The following is a 17,211-nucleotide window of genomic DNA, read 5'->3' as shown; positions in this document are numbered from 1 at the left end:
TTTGACTTAAAATATGAACATTTTCTTAAATTAATTAGTTTCCTATCTATTATTTTGATATCAGGGTTGTACTTTAATATTATAAAAATTCTATAATATATATTTTGTAATTATATATTATACAAATTAGTTATATTTTTAAATTATATAAACTAATGTTATTATTAAATGTTAGGCTATACACTAAGTTTCATTGAAATGGCGTTAATATTGTTCGCTGTCGCAGTGTGATGACGCAAGCGTTGCTCCAGTAACCACATATGCGTCTTGTGCTTGCTGAGAACTCAAGGATTAAAAAAAACAACTTTTAAATAATCTTGGGATGTAATTATGAGTTAAAAGTAATGACTACACGTTTAAACCAACTCCGTTTTGTTGTGTTATTATTATTATGATTATTAATAATAGTTATTTTAAAGCGAAAAACACTGTATTAGCAACGTGAGCTAACAAACATGGAGATGTCAGAAGAAGAAGAGCTTAAAAGCCTCATGGCTAAAAACTCAGAAGAGGCTTTTATGGAAATCTTGTCAAAGCTGAAAGGTAAGAGAACTTTCTGGCATGACATATAAAGTATTGTTTTATTTTTTTATTATTTTATTTTACACCCATGACACAAGAAAATACTATATTTTCTTGCCTTCCACCTATTTGGCTACAGAGCTTTTAGGCAGGAAGTCCTTAGGAGACCAGAAGGAGTTAGAAAAATGCAAACAAGACCTTTTCAACCACAGAGTACTTGACTACTGCTCTTCTGCTCTCACATTCAATCCTGCCAAAATTCAAGGACGTTATTCCTCCATGACTCAAATGGCAGACGTCCTCAGGTAGGCCGAGATTTCTTAGTTTGCTTTCTACAATATCTTCACAATAAGACGTGTGTTAATAATAATCACATCTTTCATCAGCACGTGCTGTGTAGGCATCGGCCCCGTGAGAGACAGAGACGTGTTTCGTCGTCAGTTTCTTCCAGGAGTAATTGACAACATCCTGTTCCTTATACACCGCATCATGAACAGAGCAATAAGGGTCAGTAACCTAGTTTACTGGTATGATTTACATCATTTACATCTAATCATGTATTCATTCATCTTGTGTTTTATCGTTATATCTTTATCTGATGTGATGTGTCTGTTTAGGAACATTTTTTCTTTCAGTTGGCTTCATAGAGAACTAACTCAGGTTTATCCTGATCAGAATCTAGAGCCTATCCCAGGAACAATGGGTGTGAAACAGGGCTCGATATATATCCACACTCACACACACACACACCATCCACACCACACTACACGCATTCACACCGAAGGGGTAGTAAGTCTTGCCGATCCATATACTATCATGTTTGAGAGATGTGGAAGGAAACCAGAGAACCTCACAAACGTAGAGATCTCAGGCTCATCCACACAGTGACTCTCACAAATTGTTTGTTTCCTCTCCAACAGGATAAAGGACAAACCGAGATGATCCGTCTCTTTCGGAACATCATTAATTCTCTCAGCTGGCTTCTTAGAGCTCACCCTCATCTAATCCCTTGTGGTATGAGAGATGGTTTCAGAAATTCACAGCTATTGTGAGTTTACTTGATGATGAGACGTATTGCAGCCGTGTGCCTGCTCTCTTCTCTTCTCAGTTCTCAACTCCAGATATTATGAGAGCGTGCAGATGAGTGACGACGACGAGATCTCAGCGGGTATACTAACGATGTGGTACAATCTGTTCAGGACTAACAGGTGAAGAGATAAATGTTCAAATCTGATTGGTCAGATGATTTAGATTCATTTCTCTAACAGCAGTAATAACTGTGTCAGTAATAACTGTAATTCCATCACAGGTTTAATGTCAATGCAATGTTGATGTCTAATTGATGACGTGGTGTAGTCGTAACTTTAAGTCTCACCTGTAGTGCAGCTGTATCCGAGATCACAACTGCAGCGCTGTACACCATCCTGGACGACGTGGTGTATAAAATGTCAAGCAGCTCCAACCCTGTGATCGGCAGCGCTGCTGTAAAGATTTTGCTGTCGATCACAGAGCAGAAGAGTCACTCTGTCTCTCTGCACCTTCACGAGCGCTACAAAGGTAACCTGTCACCTTGTGTCATCACCTCGCATCATGACCAGGTTACAGATGTATACAGATGTTTGGAATGTTGTTCAGAGAAGTAAAGATGATGTCCTGCAGGGTTGGAGGATATGGTGCAGAAGGACTGGCGAGGTAAAGGCTTCGATGCAACACTGAGGCAACTCATCCACAGGCTGCAATATGAGGGTCCTGAAAAAGACACTCAGGTTTGTGTGAAATTCTTTAAATTCGTTCTTAATTCCTGTAGTTCTAGGTGGATGTACTTCTTAAAGCTAGAAATAATTTTTAAAAGTCATTTTCAAAAAAGAAAAAAAAACAAAAACAAATTAAAATGGAAATAAATAAACAAAACAAATGTAACAGGGACATACTTGTAAAAAAAAATAAAAATAAAATCTTCCTCTCCTCTAACACACAGTACAGGAGTGTTGTATTGTTATTGGTGGTGGTGTTGGTGCTAGAACTAATTTTATTATTATTATTATTGTCATTATCGGGCTCAGTACTCATCTGTGGAGAGGGTTCGAGCTGCCTGTGTGATCCAAGCTGCATGGAGAGCTCATCAGACCCGATGCAGGCTGAAGAAACTCCCCAGAGCCGTAAGCGTGTTACAGAGAAGCTTCAGGTGACTTCTTTCAGTTTTTAAACAAAACTCAAATTTCAGAATCCGTGTGTTTCGAATTTTATGACCGTAATCACGCTTGTGCGTTTGTGTGCAGAGAGAGGAGACGCCAGAAACAGGCAGAGACAGAGAAACGTCTCGCGGAGGAAGAACTGCGTCATCAAGTGCGTCTGCACAGACAGAGAGCGATTCGGCAGTTCCACCAGCGGCAGCTCCATCTAATGGAGATTCTGCCTGCAGGTAACACACACTGTCTACCTTTCCATGAGAAATCCTTTCCACAAACAGGCTTCTGTAATTTATTTATTTATTTTTCTTGTAGAGAAATTAGAGATGCCATTTTGGAGATACAAACATTTGCATTAAATAGAAGGTTTATTAACTGTCATAACCCTGAGACACATTTAAACATTGTCTCATGTGCTGCAGGTGACACAACAGCTTCATATCTGTGTGTGTGTGTGTGTGTGTGTGTGTGTGTGTGTGTGTGTGTGTGTGTGCGTGTGTGCGTGTGTGCGCTGTAGAGCACCTGGCACGCTTCCTGGGCGAGCTGGAGAACAGAGCTGCTCTGCTGATCCAGAGAGTGTGGAGAGGACACCGAGAGAGACAGCGGTTTAAACAGAACAGATATCATCTCCAACAGCACAAAGCTGCAGTGACTCTACAGAGAGCAGTGAGTGAGACGTACACAGACACACACATACACAGAACTCAAACAGTTCAATACACATATTACATACAGTCTTATGCTGCGTCCCAATTCACTTACTATACATCCTGAATGACTAATGACTGTGTCCCAAAACCTAGTATGTTGAAATGACTATTTTTGTGTGGACTTTAAAAAAAAAAAAGTAATTTAGGCTTTTCCCTTCAGGGGTCGCCACAGCGAATCATCTCTCTCCACCTATCCCTGTCTTCTGCATCCTCAACCCTTGCACCCACTAGCTTCATATCCTCATTAATTACATCCATATACCTCCTCTTTTGCCTCCTTCCTGGCAGCTCCATGTCCAACATTCTCCTCCCAATATACTCACTCTGAACATGTCCAAACCATCTTAATCTGTCCTCCCTAACTTTGTCCCCCAAACGTTTTAATTCAGCTGAAATTACTCACAAATCCTTGCCCAAAGCGGGCATATGTCACTGTTTGCTTTGCTAAATTTTACTTGAAACGTCTGTACCACATCCATTGTATTAAATGAGCAGTTGTGTGATCGCAATAATCGTCTCTTTTGTGTGTGTGTGTAACGTGTGTTTAACGTCAAGGCAAATCACAGACATGACAAGTATAGTAGGAGTGTAAAAAAAAACCCTAAACCCTTAAAAATGGAAATCTTTGGAATTTCACACCAAAAGGATGGCGCTGGTTATGTTAGATTTGGACAAAATAGAATTGTTGTAATTGTTATTGCTTGACATAATATAAAGAAACGTACCGGTTTTAAATCTGGCTTGTAACAATATACAAGACGAAATAAAACGATAGAACGACTCGTTCTGCTCCTGCATTGCTCCTGTGTTTGTTCAGATTTTGGCATTTCTAAAGCGACGACGCTCTCAGAGGAACTTGGTGGCACCGTGGAAAAGCCCCAAAGGCCTGACCGAGAGCAGGAGGGCAGAACTGAAGAGACAGATAGAACATCACATGTTTCTTCACCCCGTGAGTCATCACACAGATATCACTCAACGTTTTTGGTTGTGAAAATGGAGCTAATTGAATTTAAAGCTTTAACTTCCACATCTGATCACACCTATATGATCACAAAATATAAATCTTACAATAAGACCGCTATCAGAAATCACGTACAGTCTTTTCACGTGATCGGTGTAGCGACTTCCTTTGTGCCGAACACGCTCCATAGTCACGGGCCTTGTTTGGTGCAGACACTACGAGTCCCTTGTGTTTTGCAGTCCTCTGTGGTGTCAGCAGAGGGTACTCTAGCGCTCCACGACAAAGCTCAGAGCATGCTGCAGCAGCACCTGATGACGAGAGCGTCAGACCGCGCTCAGGAGCAGCACCGCCAAGCTCTCATGGCTCAGATCAACACGGACATTGAGCTCCTGCTAAGTAAGACTGTGTCCCTTTGACTCATAATAATCTGAAAATCTAAATGTGACATAATCCAATTTTTCCAGTTAAATATATCATCTTCCTAATATTCCTACTAGCATTTATATACTTGAGAAAACTGAATTTCTAGACCTGAGTCCATTCTATTCGCTTTTCTGTGAGAAAAAACAAACCTGTGACGAAGACACCTTCAACCAAATAAACCCAGAATGAATCTAAGTGTGAATGCACAAGCATTATTGTGAAATAAATGTTTTAGATCATTATCAGCCTTGGTGACTTTTTTTCTCTCTATCTGCCTCTCTCTCTCTCCATCTCTCAGGTGTTCCAACATTGAAAGACATGCCCGAGGAAGACTCTTGCCTCTTCCTCAGCCGCTCAGCTCCAACGGCCATGCGTGCCCGACAAGCCCACAACGCTCTGCTACAGAGCGCACACCTGCCATGGTGGAGGAAGCTTGGAGACGAGTTCTCCAGTCCAGAGTCGCTTTCACAGCAAGACTACGACGTGGACTTTGAGTCTTTGTATCTGGGTGGCAGGTGACAATTGTTTATCCATGAACTTCATCACAATCCTGATTCTGTGCCAGCAAAAGGAACATTATGACATAAGGATCTCTCGTTCATATTTGTGCCAGTCTGTGAATTACGAGAACAATGAATTCATTGGTCAGAAAGTGTTGAATAAATCTCTACAACAGCAGCGACTGTACTACATTTCTACACTGTTTCTACTCTATAGATAGCAACTAATCCAAAAGGACTTGTACTGTATGTATGGCTTGTATTTAATTCTAATATTAAATACTTTTTTGAAAAATCTGAACGTGGCAGTTTTCAGTAAGGAGTCTCCAGTTTCAGTGCTTTGTCCGAGTCTTAGGTTTTCCGCCACACGACTTTCAGTTGTGGTTTTATCATTCATTCATTCATTCATTTTCTACCGCTTATCCGAACTACCTTGGGTCACGGGGAGCCTGCGCCTATCTCAGGCGTCATCGGGCATCAAGGCAGGATACACCCTGGACGTGCCAACCCATCACAGGGCACACACACAAACACACACTCTCATTCACTCACACACTCACACACTACGGACAATTTTCCAGAGATGCCAATCAACCTACCATGCATGTCTTTGGACCAGGGGAGGAAACCGGAGTACCCGGAGGAAACCCCCGAGGCACGGGGAGAACATGCAAACTCCACACACACAAGGCGGAGGCGTGAATCGAACCCCCAGCCCTGGAGGTGTGAGGCGAACGTGCTAAGTTGTGGGTTTTTTTAATATTATTTATTTATTTATTTTCTAATGTTGAGAGAGTGAAGGAATGATTATTGTGAGCTGCTGTAGTGTAAGTAATAACAGGAACAAAGTTGTCTAGAGAACTTTAGCATTAAATGTATCTATAAACAGATTGTTGTCATTGGAAGGATTTAAATATGTATGTTTTTTTGTATTCAGCTTTTAACGATTTAACAGATTTTAGTAAAGTTAATGAGTGTGTGTGTGTGTGTGTGTGTGTGTGTGTGTGTGTGTGTGTGTGTGTGTGTGTGTGTGTGTGTTTGAGGAGAGAGGATATCACATTCATTCCACCCTGTTATTTCCACATCTCTCACTCCATCTCAGGTGTATAATTGAATCCTGGACCTTGGCTTCAAACCACTCAAAAGCTTAGGTGTGTGTGTGTGTGTGATGCCCACAGTGCTACAGGCACATGCCAAGGCCCCATTCACAGGGGGCCTGTCATTATTTCATTACACACATGTGAAAACAACAGAGTGGTCCACTCCACTCGCGTGATTAAAATAACATTTTCAAGAGAGGAAAAATATGATGGAGGTATAATTATCTCTTTGTGGACGTTTTACAGCAGCGCATAAATAAGACCTGCTTTTTGGAAAAATGTGATTGCTGTGTGTGTGTGTGTGTGTGTGTGTGTGTGTGTGTGTGTGTGTGTGTGTGTGTGAGTGAGTGAGTGAGTGAGTGAGTGAGTGAGTGAGTGAGTGAGTGAGTGAGTGAGTGAGTGAGTGAAGGGTTAAAGTGTGAGATAAATGTGTTAAGGCTACTGTATGTCTTCTAAAGATCTGACACACTATCAGAATGGGGATTAATATGATAACTACTTCTAACAGAAATTACAGCGAGCCATAAACGTTGGCTAGGTTTCATAGTATCGTATCCAAAGTAGTATCCATAGTATCGTGATCTTTGCAGCATGCCAGAATTTCCATACGAATAAACATTCTGCAGTTGCACACGACTCGTTCACAGTGCTTTTATTGTTCAGGAGTTACATACGTTAGCAAGCACCATGTCCAGTTAGAATAGAGGAAAAGGACATGTCAAGAGCATCCTACAGAATTATGCGGCATTACGATATTACAGTGATAAGCCACAGACATCACATGAAGCTTCTCCACATACATGTATTTGCCACTTAAAAATGTATAATAAGTAAAATGCTCCGACGTTATACAAACATCATTAGAGATTATAGAAGCCAGGGTTGCCAGGTCTACATTTGTATTCATTCATTCATTCATTTTCTACCGCTTATCCGATCTACTCTCAGGTCACGGGGAGCCTGTGCCTATCTCAGGCGTCATCGGGCATCGAGGCAGGATACACCCTGGACGTAGTGCCAACCCATCACAGGGCACACACACACTCTCATTCACACACACACTCACACACTACGGACAATTTTCCAGAGATGCCAATCAACCTACCATGCATGTCTTTGGACCGGGGGAGGAAACTGGAGTACCCGGAGGAAACCCCCGAGGCACGGGGAGAACATGCAAACTCCACACACAAGGCGGAGGCGGGAATCGAACCCCCAACCCTGTAGGTGTGAGGCTAACATGCTAACCACTAAGCCACCGTGTCCCCCTGGGATTTGTATATAATTAATTAATTAATTAATAGATTTTTCTTCAAGCACAAATTATTTTAGTATTTTGGATTAATTTCTTGAGCCTTGGACTGCTTTTTGTATGCGGACCTGGCAACCCTTATTAACACTTCGGGCCTACAGATAAAGCAGAAATAAAAATATTTGTAGGGTTTTGAGTGTTAGTTCAGCGAATAGAAGTAAAACGGCAAATGTATAAGTCATATCAGCGTCGCCGTATGTACAAGCATGAAGCGAGTGTAAACGTAAGCACTTGCGATATATAACGACACTATTGCACTATTTATACAATAATCTCGGCCGTTTGACAGAAACAAAGTGTCATCAGAAACAGGAAACGGTCTCATTTGCCAGTTTATATGTCATATGAATATGTATGAATGTGTTAGTTAAGTTTATGGAGAAATGTTTGGGTTAGTTTTTGAACCGTGTGAGGTTTGATCACTTGGATTTATTATGAGCTTAGATGAAGACACAGAAGCATTTTTACTGAAGCCAGAATTAAGAAATGACATCCTGTGATTCCTGATGCAGCATCAGTCATAAACTCGACACGCTACACCCTCGCATTTGCATACTGAAATCTGATTGGCTCTTATATTTTATGATGTAACTCTATTTCTAGACTTTCTCTGTATTCTAAGTTCCCGGACACACAAAAACTGGTTTGCATGTAAAATGAATTTTTGTGTGGAAATCAGGTAAAAAAAAATGTTTAAAAAAAAGTGTGGTTTTTTTTTGTCAGGTTGGTGTTTTACTGCATTTTGCCCTCTTCTTTCCTGTTTCTTAAAAGAATGTTGAAAGTCTGTAGACTTTAAAGAATTCATCTGAACCGTTAAAAGTTATCGGTGTAAAGATGAAACCGCCGAGCTGCAGGAAACGATGAGAACGTGTACAGAAAATAATGAACTTGTATTCTTCAGATACACAAACAATATTTTGGCATTAAGGAACTCCAAAGAGAGATGAGACGATATGTGAGCAGTTGAATGACTTCCCTTTAAAAGGAGTGGGTGGAGCCTGCTGACCAGCTAGCCCCTCCCACTCTGTTATGACTGGCTTGCTCCGAAACATCTGCATTTGTGGGTCCTTGGCCTTGAAGGAGCGAGCATGGTGAAGCGGACGCGGATCCTGCATCAGGTCGATCCTCCTGACACTGGGTGGAGCTCACAGCGCCTCCTGCAGGAGTGGAGGACACACCACAGCCGCTCACTGTCCACAGGCAGGGGTACTGACTGAGAGAGAGAGGAGGGGGTGGGGTGGTTGGGGCAAATTGATTTCACAGAAAACACCTGCAGTGACACATGTATAGACAGTAAAATAATGAGTTACACTGAATGAGCTGTGGAGTCAGGATACAGCCTGGTGTGAAACATGTGATTAATGTTGTATCTCCGGGTCAGAGGTCACTGTGTGAGTGCAGCGTCGGTTCTGACCTGCTGACTCCAGGTGAGTTCGTACCAGACGGCATTGACAGCATCGCTGCAGGACCAGGAGGAGAAACACCTGTCCAGGTCTCGTGGCCTGAGAACACCTGCAGAGCACCTGGACTCAGACCCTCAGACAGAGAGACTACGGAAAGAACGGGAACATTAAATAACATGGAGAAAGAGGAGGAGGAGGAGGAAGGGTTGTACATTCAACATTGAGGAACACAAGGGGGGATTAATGAATGAAAGACAATAATGATGGAGTGAATAAGGAAATCAGGCAAGCAATTAATTAAATAAAACTAAATTAAACTGTGAGAAAGGACAAAAAACAAAGGAAAGAAAGACACAAAGAAAGAAATCGAAAAGATGGTGAACAAAAACAAACAGGAAAATAAAGAGACAGTGAATAAAACAAAAACAAAGCAGATAGAGAGAAAAGGAAGGAATATAGAGATGGTGAAGAAAGAAAAGGTAACAAATAAAAAATGGGGGATTAAGTAAAAAAGAAAAAGAAAGAAAAAGAAAGCAAAGAAGGAAGAGAAATTCCATTTTTAAACACTGTTTAAACTCCGTCCCTGCGTCAGCGTGAACCTCTGGTGTGTTTACCTGAATTGTGTCCACGGTGGTGATGATGGTGATGGTGGTGCAGATATGGCGGCGGGTACGGAGTGGCTCGATGGCCCTGCAGACTGGAGTAGTGTTTATAGCCATGGTGCGGGGTAAGAGGTAAACCGCCTGCATAGGGGAAGTTACTGCTGCCAGAGGAACAAAAGGAGTCCGGGTTCGAAATATACCAACCACCTAGAAACCCACAGGCAGAAAAAGTCAGTCAAGCCTCCTGGACTAATCCTGGACTGAACATTGGAGGAATTGGAGAAAAACTCCAACACGTACAGTGTGGTATGCCCACATGCTGGTTCTCAGGAGGAGCTTCGAGAAAGTTCTTGGGGTGGCTCCTGCAGATTGAGCAGACAACAAACATGAGGAACTAATTTGTTTCGCAGAACATTACATGAACTTATAAACAGACCAAACAAACAACATGCCATTCTTTGGAAAAAAAAAATGAAATAGAAAAATCTGCTAAAAGTAAAGAACGTTTTCACGATCGTACCATCTGTCTTTGCTGGAGATGAGGATCAGAGAGTTAGCGCACGGCTAATCGGCGCCGGGGCCTTCTGATGATCAGCGGTGTGTAACAACTCACACATTCTTCATCATACATGCTCCAAATGTCTCACCCTCACTTCACACTGTCTCTCCAACAAGCTCCTTACTCATAGCCTCACTCCATTCCCAGCGTAAACGATTAATAATTACTCGCTAATCACTGCTGATTTCGCACAGTTATGCTAGCTTGACTAGTGCTAATGCCTGCTATGATACGATTGCCACACATTGGTGCACTGATTGAGGAATCAAATACAGTTGCATAAAATTGGTGATTAATTGTTGAATAAATTGGAGATTAAAAATTACCTTTCCTTAGCATCCAGGAAGGCCTTTGCGAAGGGATTATATTTTATCTTCAGAGCGGTTATCTGTAATAAACAGGGTTAAAATGTTTCATATAAATATTCTTCAGAAAAACAGGTCCATAGAAACTATTGAGTGCAAAAGTTTTTAATTAAATTAAATTAAATACTATTATGATACAAATTGTATAAAATTGTTGGATATAAATAAACGCAACAAGAACATTTAGGGAGCAAACATTTGCACACATACTGTAGATAGTCATCAGATACAGGTGAGTGCAAAAGTTTGTACACCCAACAAATTAGGCCCACATTACTAATACTGAACTCATTTGTCTTGGCATTGTTGGAAAATGTAAAAATAAATAAATAAATAATATTAATTAATAAATCAATCAATCAATCAATCAATCAATTAATTAATAATACAAATGTAATAAACTATGAGGGGGTGCAGACTTTTGTACTGAGATATAGATAGATAGATAGATAGATAGATAGATAGATAGATAGATAGATAGATAGATAGATAGATAGATAGATAGACAGACTGACTTCCTCATTCTGGTAGGCTGTTACAGCGATGAACTGGGTGTCAGTGAAGGAGATGTTGGTCACCATCCTGTGGTTTCCTCCTACACGGACAATGTGGATCTGTGGCTTATACTTATGGAGCGAGTTCAGCATGATCTATACCACAGAGAGAGAGAGAGAGAGAGAGAGAGAGAGAGAGAGAGAGAGAGAGAGAGAGAGAGAGAGAGAGAGTGATTAATGAGATAATTGGACAATTAAGTATGGAGTAAAACACCTGAGTGTGCTGTTATAGGAATACAATCGTTGATGGGGAGATGTGATGCAGCCTGACTTAATACAGGTTTCTGTTACTGCTCTGAAGTTCCGTACATCAACACATCCTGAAAAAATCTTTTTTGACGTTAATAAGGGAAACAAGTTCCTTGTACTTGAGAAACGTCGTTAAAAAATGCACTGACACTAAAAACGGCTTCCATAAAACGTTAAAAAAAACATCTCCTTACTGAAAACATCACCATTTTGAGGTTTCTAGCCCTTCATTAATATAAACCTGCGATTTGTCTTCTTGTCGTTAAAAAGAAGTCGACATCAGAATCGAGAACGTCGTATAAGCGTCTACATTTCATTACTACGTCTACTGTGTGTACAGTATGTATGTACTTCCTGGGACCTTGTAATGAACCATAGTACACACGATGCACAACATTTTCCAGCATATGTCCGTAAAATAATCCAACGACAAGGCAGACAAACTGTTTTTTCATTGTAATTGACAGTTTTACTTCACCTTTCACATGAGGGCCAGGTTCTCATCAGTGCTGCTGCAGGGCAGCGAAAAGGCTTTGTGTGTGCTTTTCTCTCTCCACTACACCTGATGATGAGGGTTTTTTTTTCCTCTTTTTTTTGCCTCACATCTAAGGACTGATGGCTAAATTTATTTTGCATAGAAAAAACACACGTAATTACCATAATGTACAACTAACCACAGCAATTATTTCATTTAGAGCCGTTCTCTCTCTCGGCTGCCTCTCTGCTGCCAACACTGCATTTAAAAACGCTGGAGAAAGGGAGTGGAGCGGAGGAGAGTAGACTAGAGGAGAATGGGGTGGTGATGATGGTGGTGGTGGTGGTGGTGGCATTGGGAGGAGGTGGTGGTCTGGTGGTGGGGAGTTCATGTTAATACCACTGATAATTTTGCAGAGGAGTCATACTCGAATGGAGCGTGCTGGAGCACCTCGAATGAAAGCCCTCCGATGACTGGCTGAAGTAGAGCGTGCTCCGTCTGAACCACAGGAAGTGCATTAAACGGGAAAAGTGGCAATTAAGAGCTGTTTATTCCTGTTTACATGCAGTCCCTGCTGAACAAAGGGGCTCCATAGGTGAAGTGGACGCTGAGGAGAGCACTAATTGTATAAATGCACACTTGATATTTCCCCGCAGCGGCAGACGGGATGATTAGAGGCAGCTCAAGGCTCCTAAAAGCTCCCAAGCTCCTGCATGGACATAAGAGCAGCCTGATGGCTGAGAGTCTGGCTAAGATTACAGAACGAGGCAGACAAACATGAAATCAGGTATCTGTGCAAAGTGTGTCTTCTTGGAAAGGCTTGATGTCATCGTTTGATTCTCAAGGCATGACATGTCTGCATTATAGTCTAGATTATATATTTCTGGTGGTTTGAAAAAGGATTTTGCATAAACAATGATGTATCACTAATCATGCATCAGCACACAGTCAAAAAACAACACATGGTCCGAGTATAATTAGAAAGAAACACTCCTTGAAAAATATCTCACAGGATTGAACGTCAAAGGGGACATTTTGATCGACCCACGTGAAAAATGTGTGAACAAATGTGGAAAAGTAAAACCATATGATTCATTCACATGTAAAACTGAATTAATAATGGAGGGGGGCAGCTACATAGACTTCCTGTGATAAATAAATGGGAAAACAAACAAACAAACAAACAAATAAATAGCGATTGGGGGAAAATAAAACTACAGTACATGACCTACATGTGAAAATGCATATGTGAAGGTAAATTAATAATTTGCAAATAAATATTATCTCAGGTCCTGCATGTGAAAGTGAAGTAATAATAATAATAATAATAATAATAATAATAATAATAATAATAATAATAATAATAATAATAATAATAATAATAATGAATTAATAGTGGAAAAAAATTTACAGTGGAAAAAAATGCATTTGAAAATAGATTCTATGTTGAAGAGTTAATGATTGTTTTCCTCTGTATGTGAAAAATGAACAAAAAAGTAATTTCCATTTGAAGTTGATTGTTCTACAAAGAATTGTGCTTTTAGATAAACCTAAAGTTTGGACTGTCATAGAACTGGACACACCAAAGTTAATGTGTAGTTACAGCACCTGTCCACCTCCGTTGAGTTTGTTGGTCAGTTTGACTTTACTGAAGGACACCGGAGCCTTCATCCAGTGTGCACCGAAGTTTGGAGAGTCGGGGTGGATGTACACACAACTGTGACTGTGGGGTTCAGGTTTGCCAGCAGGCACCCACTCTCCATTCACATACTTCCAGCGGTGACCATCAGCTGGGCTGAAGTCTAGAAGGAAGGAGTACATGGCGTTGGGGTCCAGTCCAGACACGCTCACCTTCAGTACCGGGAACATCCTCCTGGGGAAAGTGGAGAAGTCATTGTGTGTGTGTGTGTGTGTGTGTATGTGTGTGTGTGTGTGTGTGTGTGTGTGTGTGTGTGTGTGTGTGTGTGTGTGTGTGAGTGTGTGTGCATGTTTGTGTGTGTGGGACAAATCAGCACCAAAATGATTCCTGTTGTCAGACAACAAACAGAAACATACACACTTGCCAAAAAAACAAACAAACAAACAAACAAACAAAAAAGCACAAAACATTATCTCATCTATTCATCCACAGATTGCCAATCACAGTAATATGCATAAACTTCATGAGAGCTTTGCAAACTGGTCATTTTGCCCACTTTTTTTTTCTTTTTTGCATGATTGTTTTTTTTGGTTTTTTTTTTTGTTTTTTTTTTTGGACAAAAATGCCTTTAAGTGGGGCTATTGGGAAACATGTAAATGGAAAGACACCCACCTGCAGTGGTGACCTGTAACTACAGAGTGAGATGGTCAAGACACCCTTCAGCTCCACAATACAACAACAAACCCATCCAAATAAATTAAACTGCCCGTTCCAATAAAGCAGGCCAATAACTGCAATAACAAATAGCTTAATTGATTTAGATCCAGACAGAGAGAGAGAGAGAGAGAGAGAGAGAGAGAGAGAGAGAGAGAGAGAGAGAGAGAGAGAGAGAATAAAGTGTTTAATATTTCTAAAAATATTAAATAGCTTTGAAAAGATTTTTTTTAAATGTTTACAAAAAATTATAATCTTGTATGAAATAGTGCGTTCATATTTGGTTTTGAGGGTGGATTAAAGCTTGTAGTTTAGTTCTTCAAATTCTCTTATAACCATGTGCAAAACTATTTACAATTATTTATTAATCTATTTATTATGTGTTTAAAAAGCGTCAAATAAAACCGCATCAGATATAAATGCAATAAAGAAACGAAATATTATTATTATTATTATTATTATTATTATTATTATTATTATTATTATTATTTACATTAATATTATTATCATTTGTAATTAAACAAATTAAATCATAGATATATCTATATATATATATATATATATAATCTTGCTAAAACAATGCTCGTATAATCCTAATTTATTTAATCTGGAAATTTATATTAAAAAGCGATTTATTTAGTTTTTTTTCTGTTTGTTTGATTGATTGATTGTTTTGCTTAAAGATGTGCGCATTATTTTAGAATATTTCATTTAGTAATGCATACAAATCATTTTTATTAAACCTCAGTCTTGCTCATTGGGGTTAAATACATATTTAACTATATCTAATATTAATCTAGAATTTTTGTATTGTATTAATCTGTATATTGTTCTTTATAATACCTTTTGTTCTATGTTTATGTTCTGTAAAGCTGCTTTGAGAATGTCAATTGTAAAATATTGCGCTTTACATATAAACTTGTATTGAATTGAATTGAAACCATTTTATAACCATATGCATTCGTTTTTCGAATTTGACATAAAAGAAATCTATAAAAAAAAAAAACATGGAACACGTGGTGAATGAACAATTTTTTCTATATATCTAAAAATTATTTTCTCCACATGTTTCTGGGGAGTCGATAAACGCACCTGCCGTTCTTGGTGACGATCATCTCGTTGGTGACTTCGCGGAACTTGCGCCACAGCTCGGCGTCCTCCAGACTCACGCGTAGCTGCTTCTCCGTCGGGTCTCCTTTCTCTCGGCCCGCGCGCAGCTCGCTCTCCACCGCGCGCAGCAGCCGGTTCACGCAGCACGAACCACCGCCTGCGCCACCCCCTGCGCCGCTGCTCCCTGCGTCGCTTTCTGCCTTCATCGGCTCACGAGACTCCCAGTTCTAAGGAAAAAGTCTTCAGCTGTGAATGTCTGGGGAGGAAAGAAAAAGTTGGCAAATCAGAAGTAAGTAATAATGAATAGGTTGCATGAAAACTTTTCCTGTGTGCTGATGAACAATTCTGTGTATTAACCTTGGCTATTGCGTTCTGAGCCCACCTATATCCTCAGGACAGCGCGCGCGTTAAGAACCCCGCAGTCACGTGGTTCTGTACCAATAAAACGACTCCTTAACTTCAAGATTCAGACTTTTACTTTCATCCTTTGCGGATCCAAATTCAGTCACATATAAATCGAAAACATTTCAAACAAATAACCATTTAAACCAGCGACTAAATGCGCACCATTATTAGTCTCATGGACACGTAGGATGTGAATGATTTAGTTTTAACACCATGTCAATTTGTTTAAACATTGCATGGACGTGTGAAAATATTTTTTAGAGATCTCGTTTAATCAAAACCTCCTCCATGGATTCCAGATTCCATTTAGTCATTATTTCGTTGTAATTAATTAATCAGCAGACATCATGCATTGTGTTACAGATAAACAAAACAAGCAGATAAAACAAGGAGAGTGTGTTACACGTTGGAATACTTATTTATTTCTTTTCGTTTTTCTTTTTTATGGAGATGTTTGTGTTCAGATACCTGGGCAGCTTGGTGTTGCGCTCTGACGCAAAGGCAACGCATTTAGGACTCTTCAAACGCACAAAGCACATATCCATATTCATAGAAGTGGGAAACTTTCATTACAGAAAAATGTAGAAGAAAATATTACTTTGAATAATATTAATATTAAAATGATCATCCAGCCTACATCATTTAAACATAATGTCAAAATAGAGAATTTTATTATGACAGAATTTTTAGTCAGGGATACCTTAAATTCTCAGAACAAAATGGTACTAAACTGTACTTGTCTTTCTTCCTTTTCTCTTAAACAATTACACTTTCCTAGTAAAAGGTAGGTGTGTATTTTAAGGTAAATGTTATATTTTAAGGTAAATGTTATATTTTAAGGTAAATGTGTATTTTAAGGTAAATGTTATAAATAAAATATTCAAATGGTACAAAAAAGGTACGAGGAAAGATACAGCACCCTTTCATCTGTACAAATATACACAACAAAGACAAAAACACTGATAATTAAGCATTTACATGAGAGACCAACTGGGATCGGTTCATATTTTATGTTTTGTTTTGTACTGTGCTTTTTTTTTTTAAATCTTTACAATATAGAAATCTAAAAGATTGTGTGGAAAGCTTTTAGCTCGAGGTTGTTATTATTACAAGATAAAGAATAAATAAGGCACAGATCAGCACAAAAGCTTGTACGAAAGGGAAGCTTGTATGTTAAAATTCTTTAAAGAAATATTAAAATATTACAATAATAACATTTTATAGCCCTTAAAAGTTCACGAAGCAACCCGTTTATCAGGTGGTAAATGTTCTGTGTTGTTGTTGTGTTGATGATGATGATTATGAGAGTAAGTTCTGGATAATGGATTAATTATATGCTGTCAGGCGTTAAGATGCCCAAAGCGACGCTCTAAGTTGCGCGCACGTTGCCGGTGTCAAAGCCGGCATTAAGTAACAGCA

General features: G+C 39.6%; 2 protein-coding genes across 2 annotated transcripts; one reads left to right on the top strand and one right to left on the bottom strand.

Annotated features, from left to right (window-relative positions):
• The first annotated feature begins 227 nt into the window (after positions 1-227).
• On the top strand, positions 228-5,606 carry LOC113651045 (IQ calmodulin-binding motif-containing protein 1). The gene is made up of 13 exons (XM_027159668.2): positions 228-543; positions 662-827; positions 909-1,029; positions 1,443-1,536; positions 1,631-1,730; positions 1,904-2,079; positions 2,182-2,288; positions 2,586-2,707; positions 2,802-2,944; positions 3,229-3,377; positions 4,239-4,370; positions 4,622-4,778; positions 5,104-5,606. Exons 1-13 carry the CDS (start codon positions 456-458, stop codon positions 5,322-5,324), a joined length of 1,776 nt encoding a protein of 591 aa, XP_027015469.2. The 5' UTR covers positions 228-455; the 3' UTR covers positions 5,325-5,606.
• A 2,026-nt stretch (positions 5,607-7,632) lies between these two features.
• On the bottom strand, positions 7,633-16,517 carry tbx19 (T-box transcription factor 19). The gene is made up of 8 exons (XM_027160005.2): positions 15,370-16,517; positions 13,533-13,797; positions 11,162-11,296; positions 10,608-10,669; positions 10,023-10,084; positions 9,735-9,929; positions 9,132-9,267; positions 7,633-8,930 (listed from the first exon to the last, which is right to left on the bottom strand). Exons 1-8 carry the CDS (start codon positions 15,591-15,593, stop codon positions 8,696-8,698), a joined length of 1,314 nt encoding a protein of 437 aa, XP_027015806.1. The 5' UTR covers positions 15,594-16,517; the 3' UTR covers positions 7,633-8,695.
• Between the last annotated feature and the right edge of the window lie 694 nt (positions 16,518-17,211).

The sequence above is a fragment of the Tachysurus fulvidraco genome, chromosome 5 (genome assembly GCF_022655615.1).
Source record: "Tachysurus fulvidraco isolate hzauxx_2018 chromosome 5, HZAU_PFXX_2.0, whole genome shotgun sequence".
Classification (NCBI taxonomy): domain Eukaryota; kingdom Metazoa; phylum Chordata; class Actinopteri; order Siluriformes; family Bagridae; genus Tachysurus; species Tachysurus fulvidraco.
The sequence above is the reverse complement of the archived record's forward strand: the minus strand, read 5'-3'. Positions and strand labels throughout refer to the sequence as shown.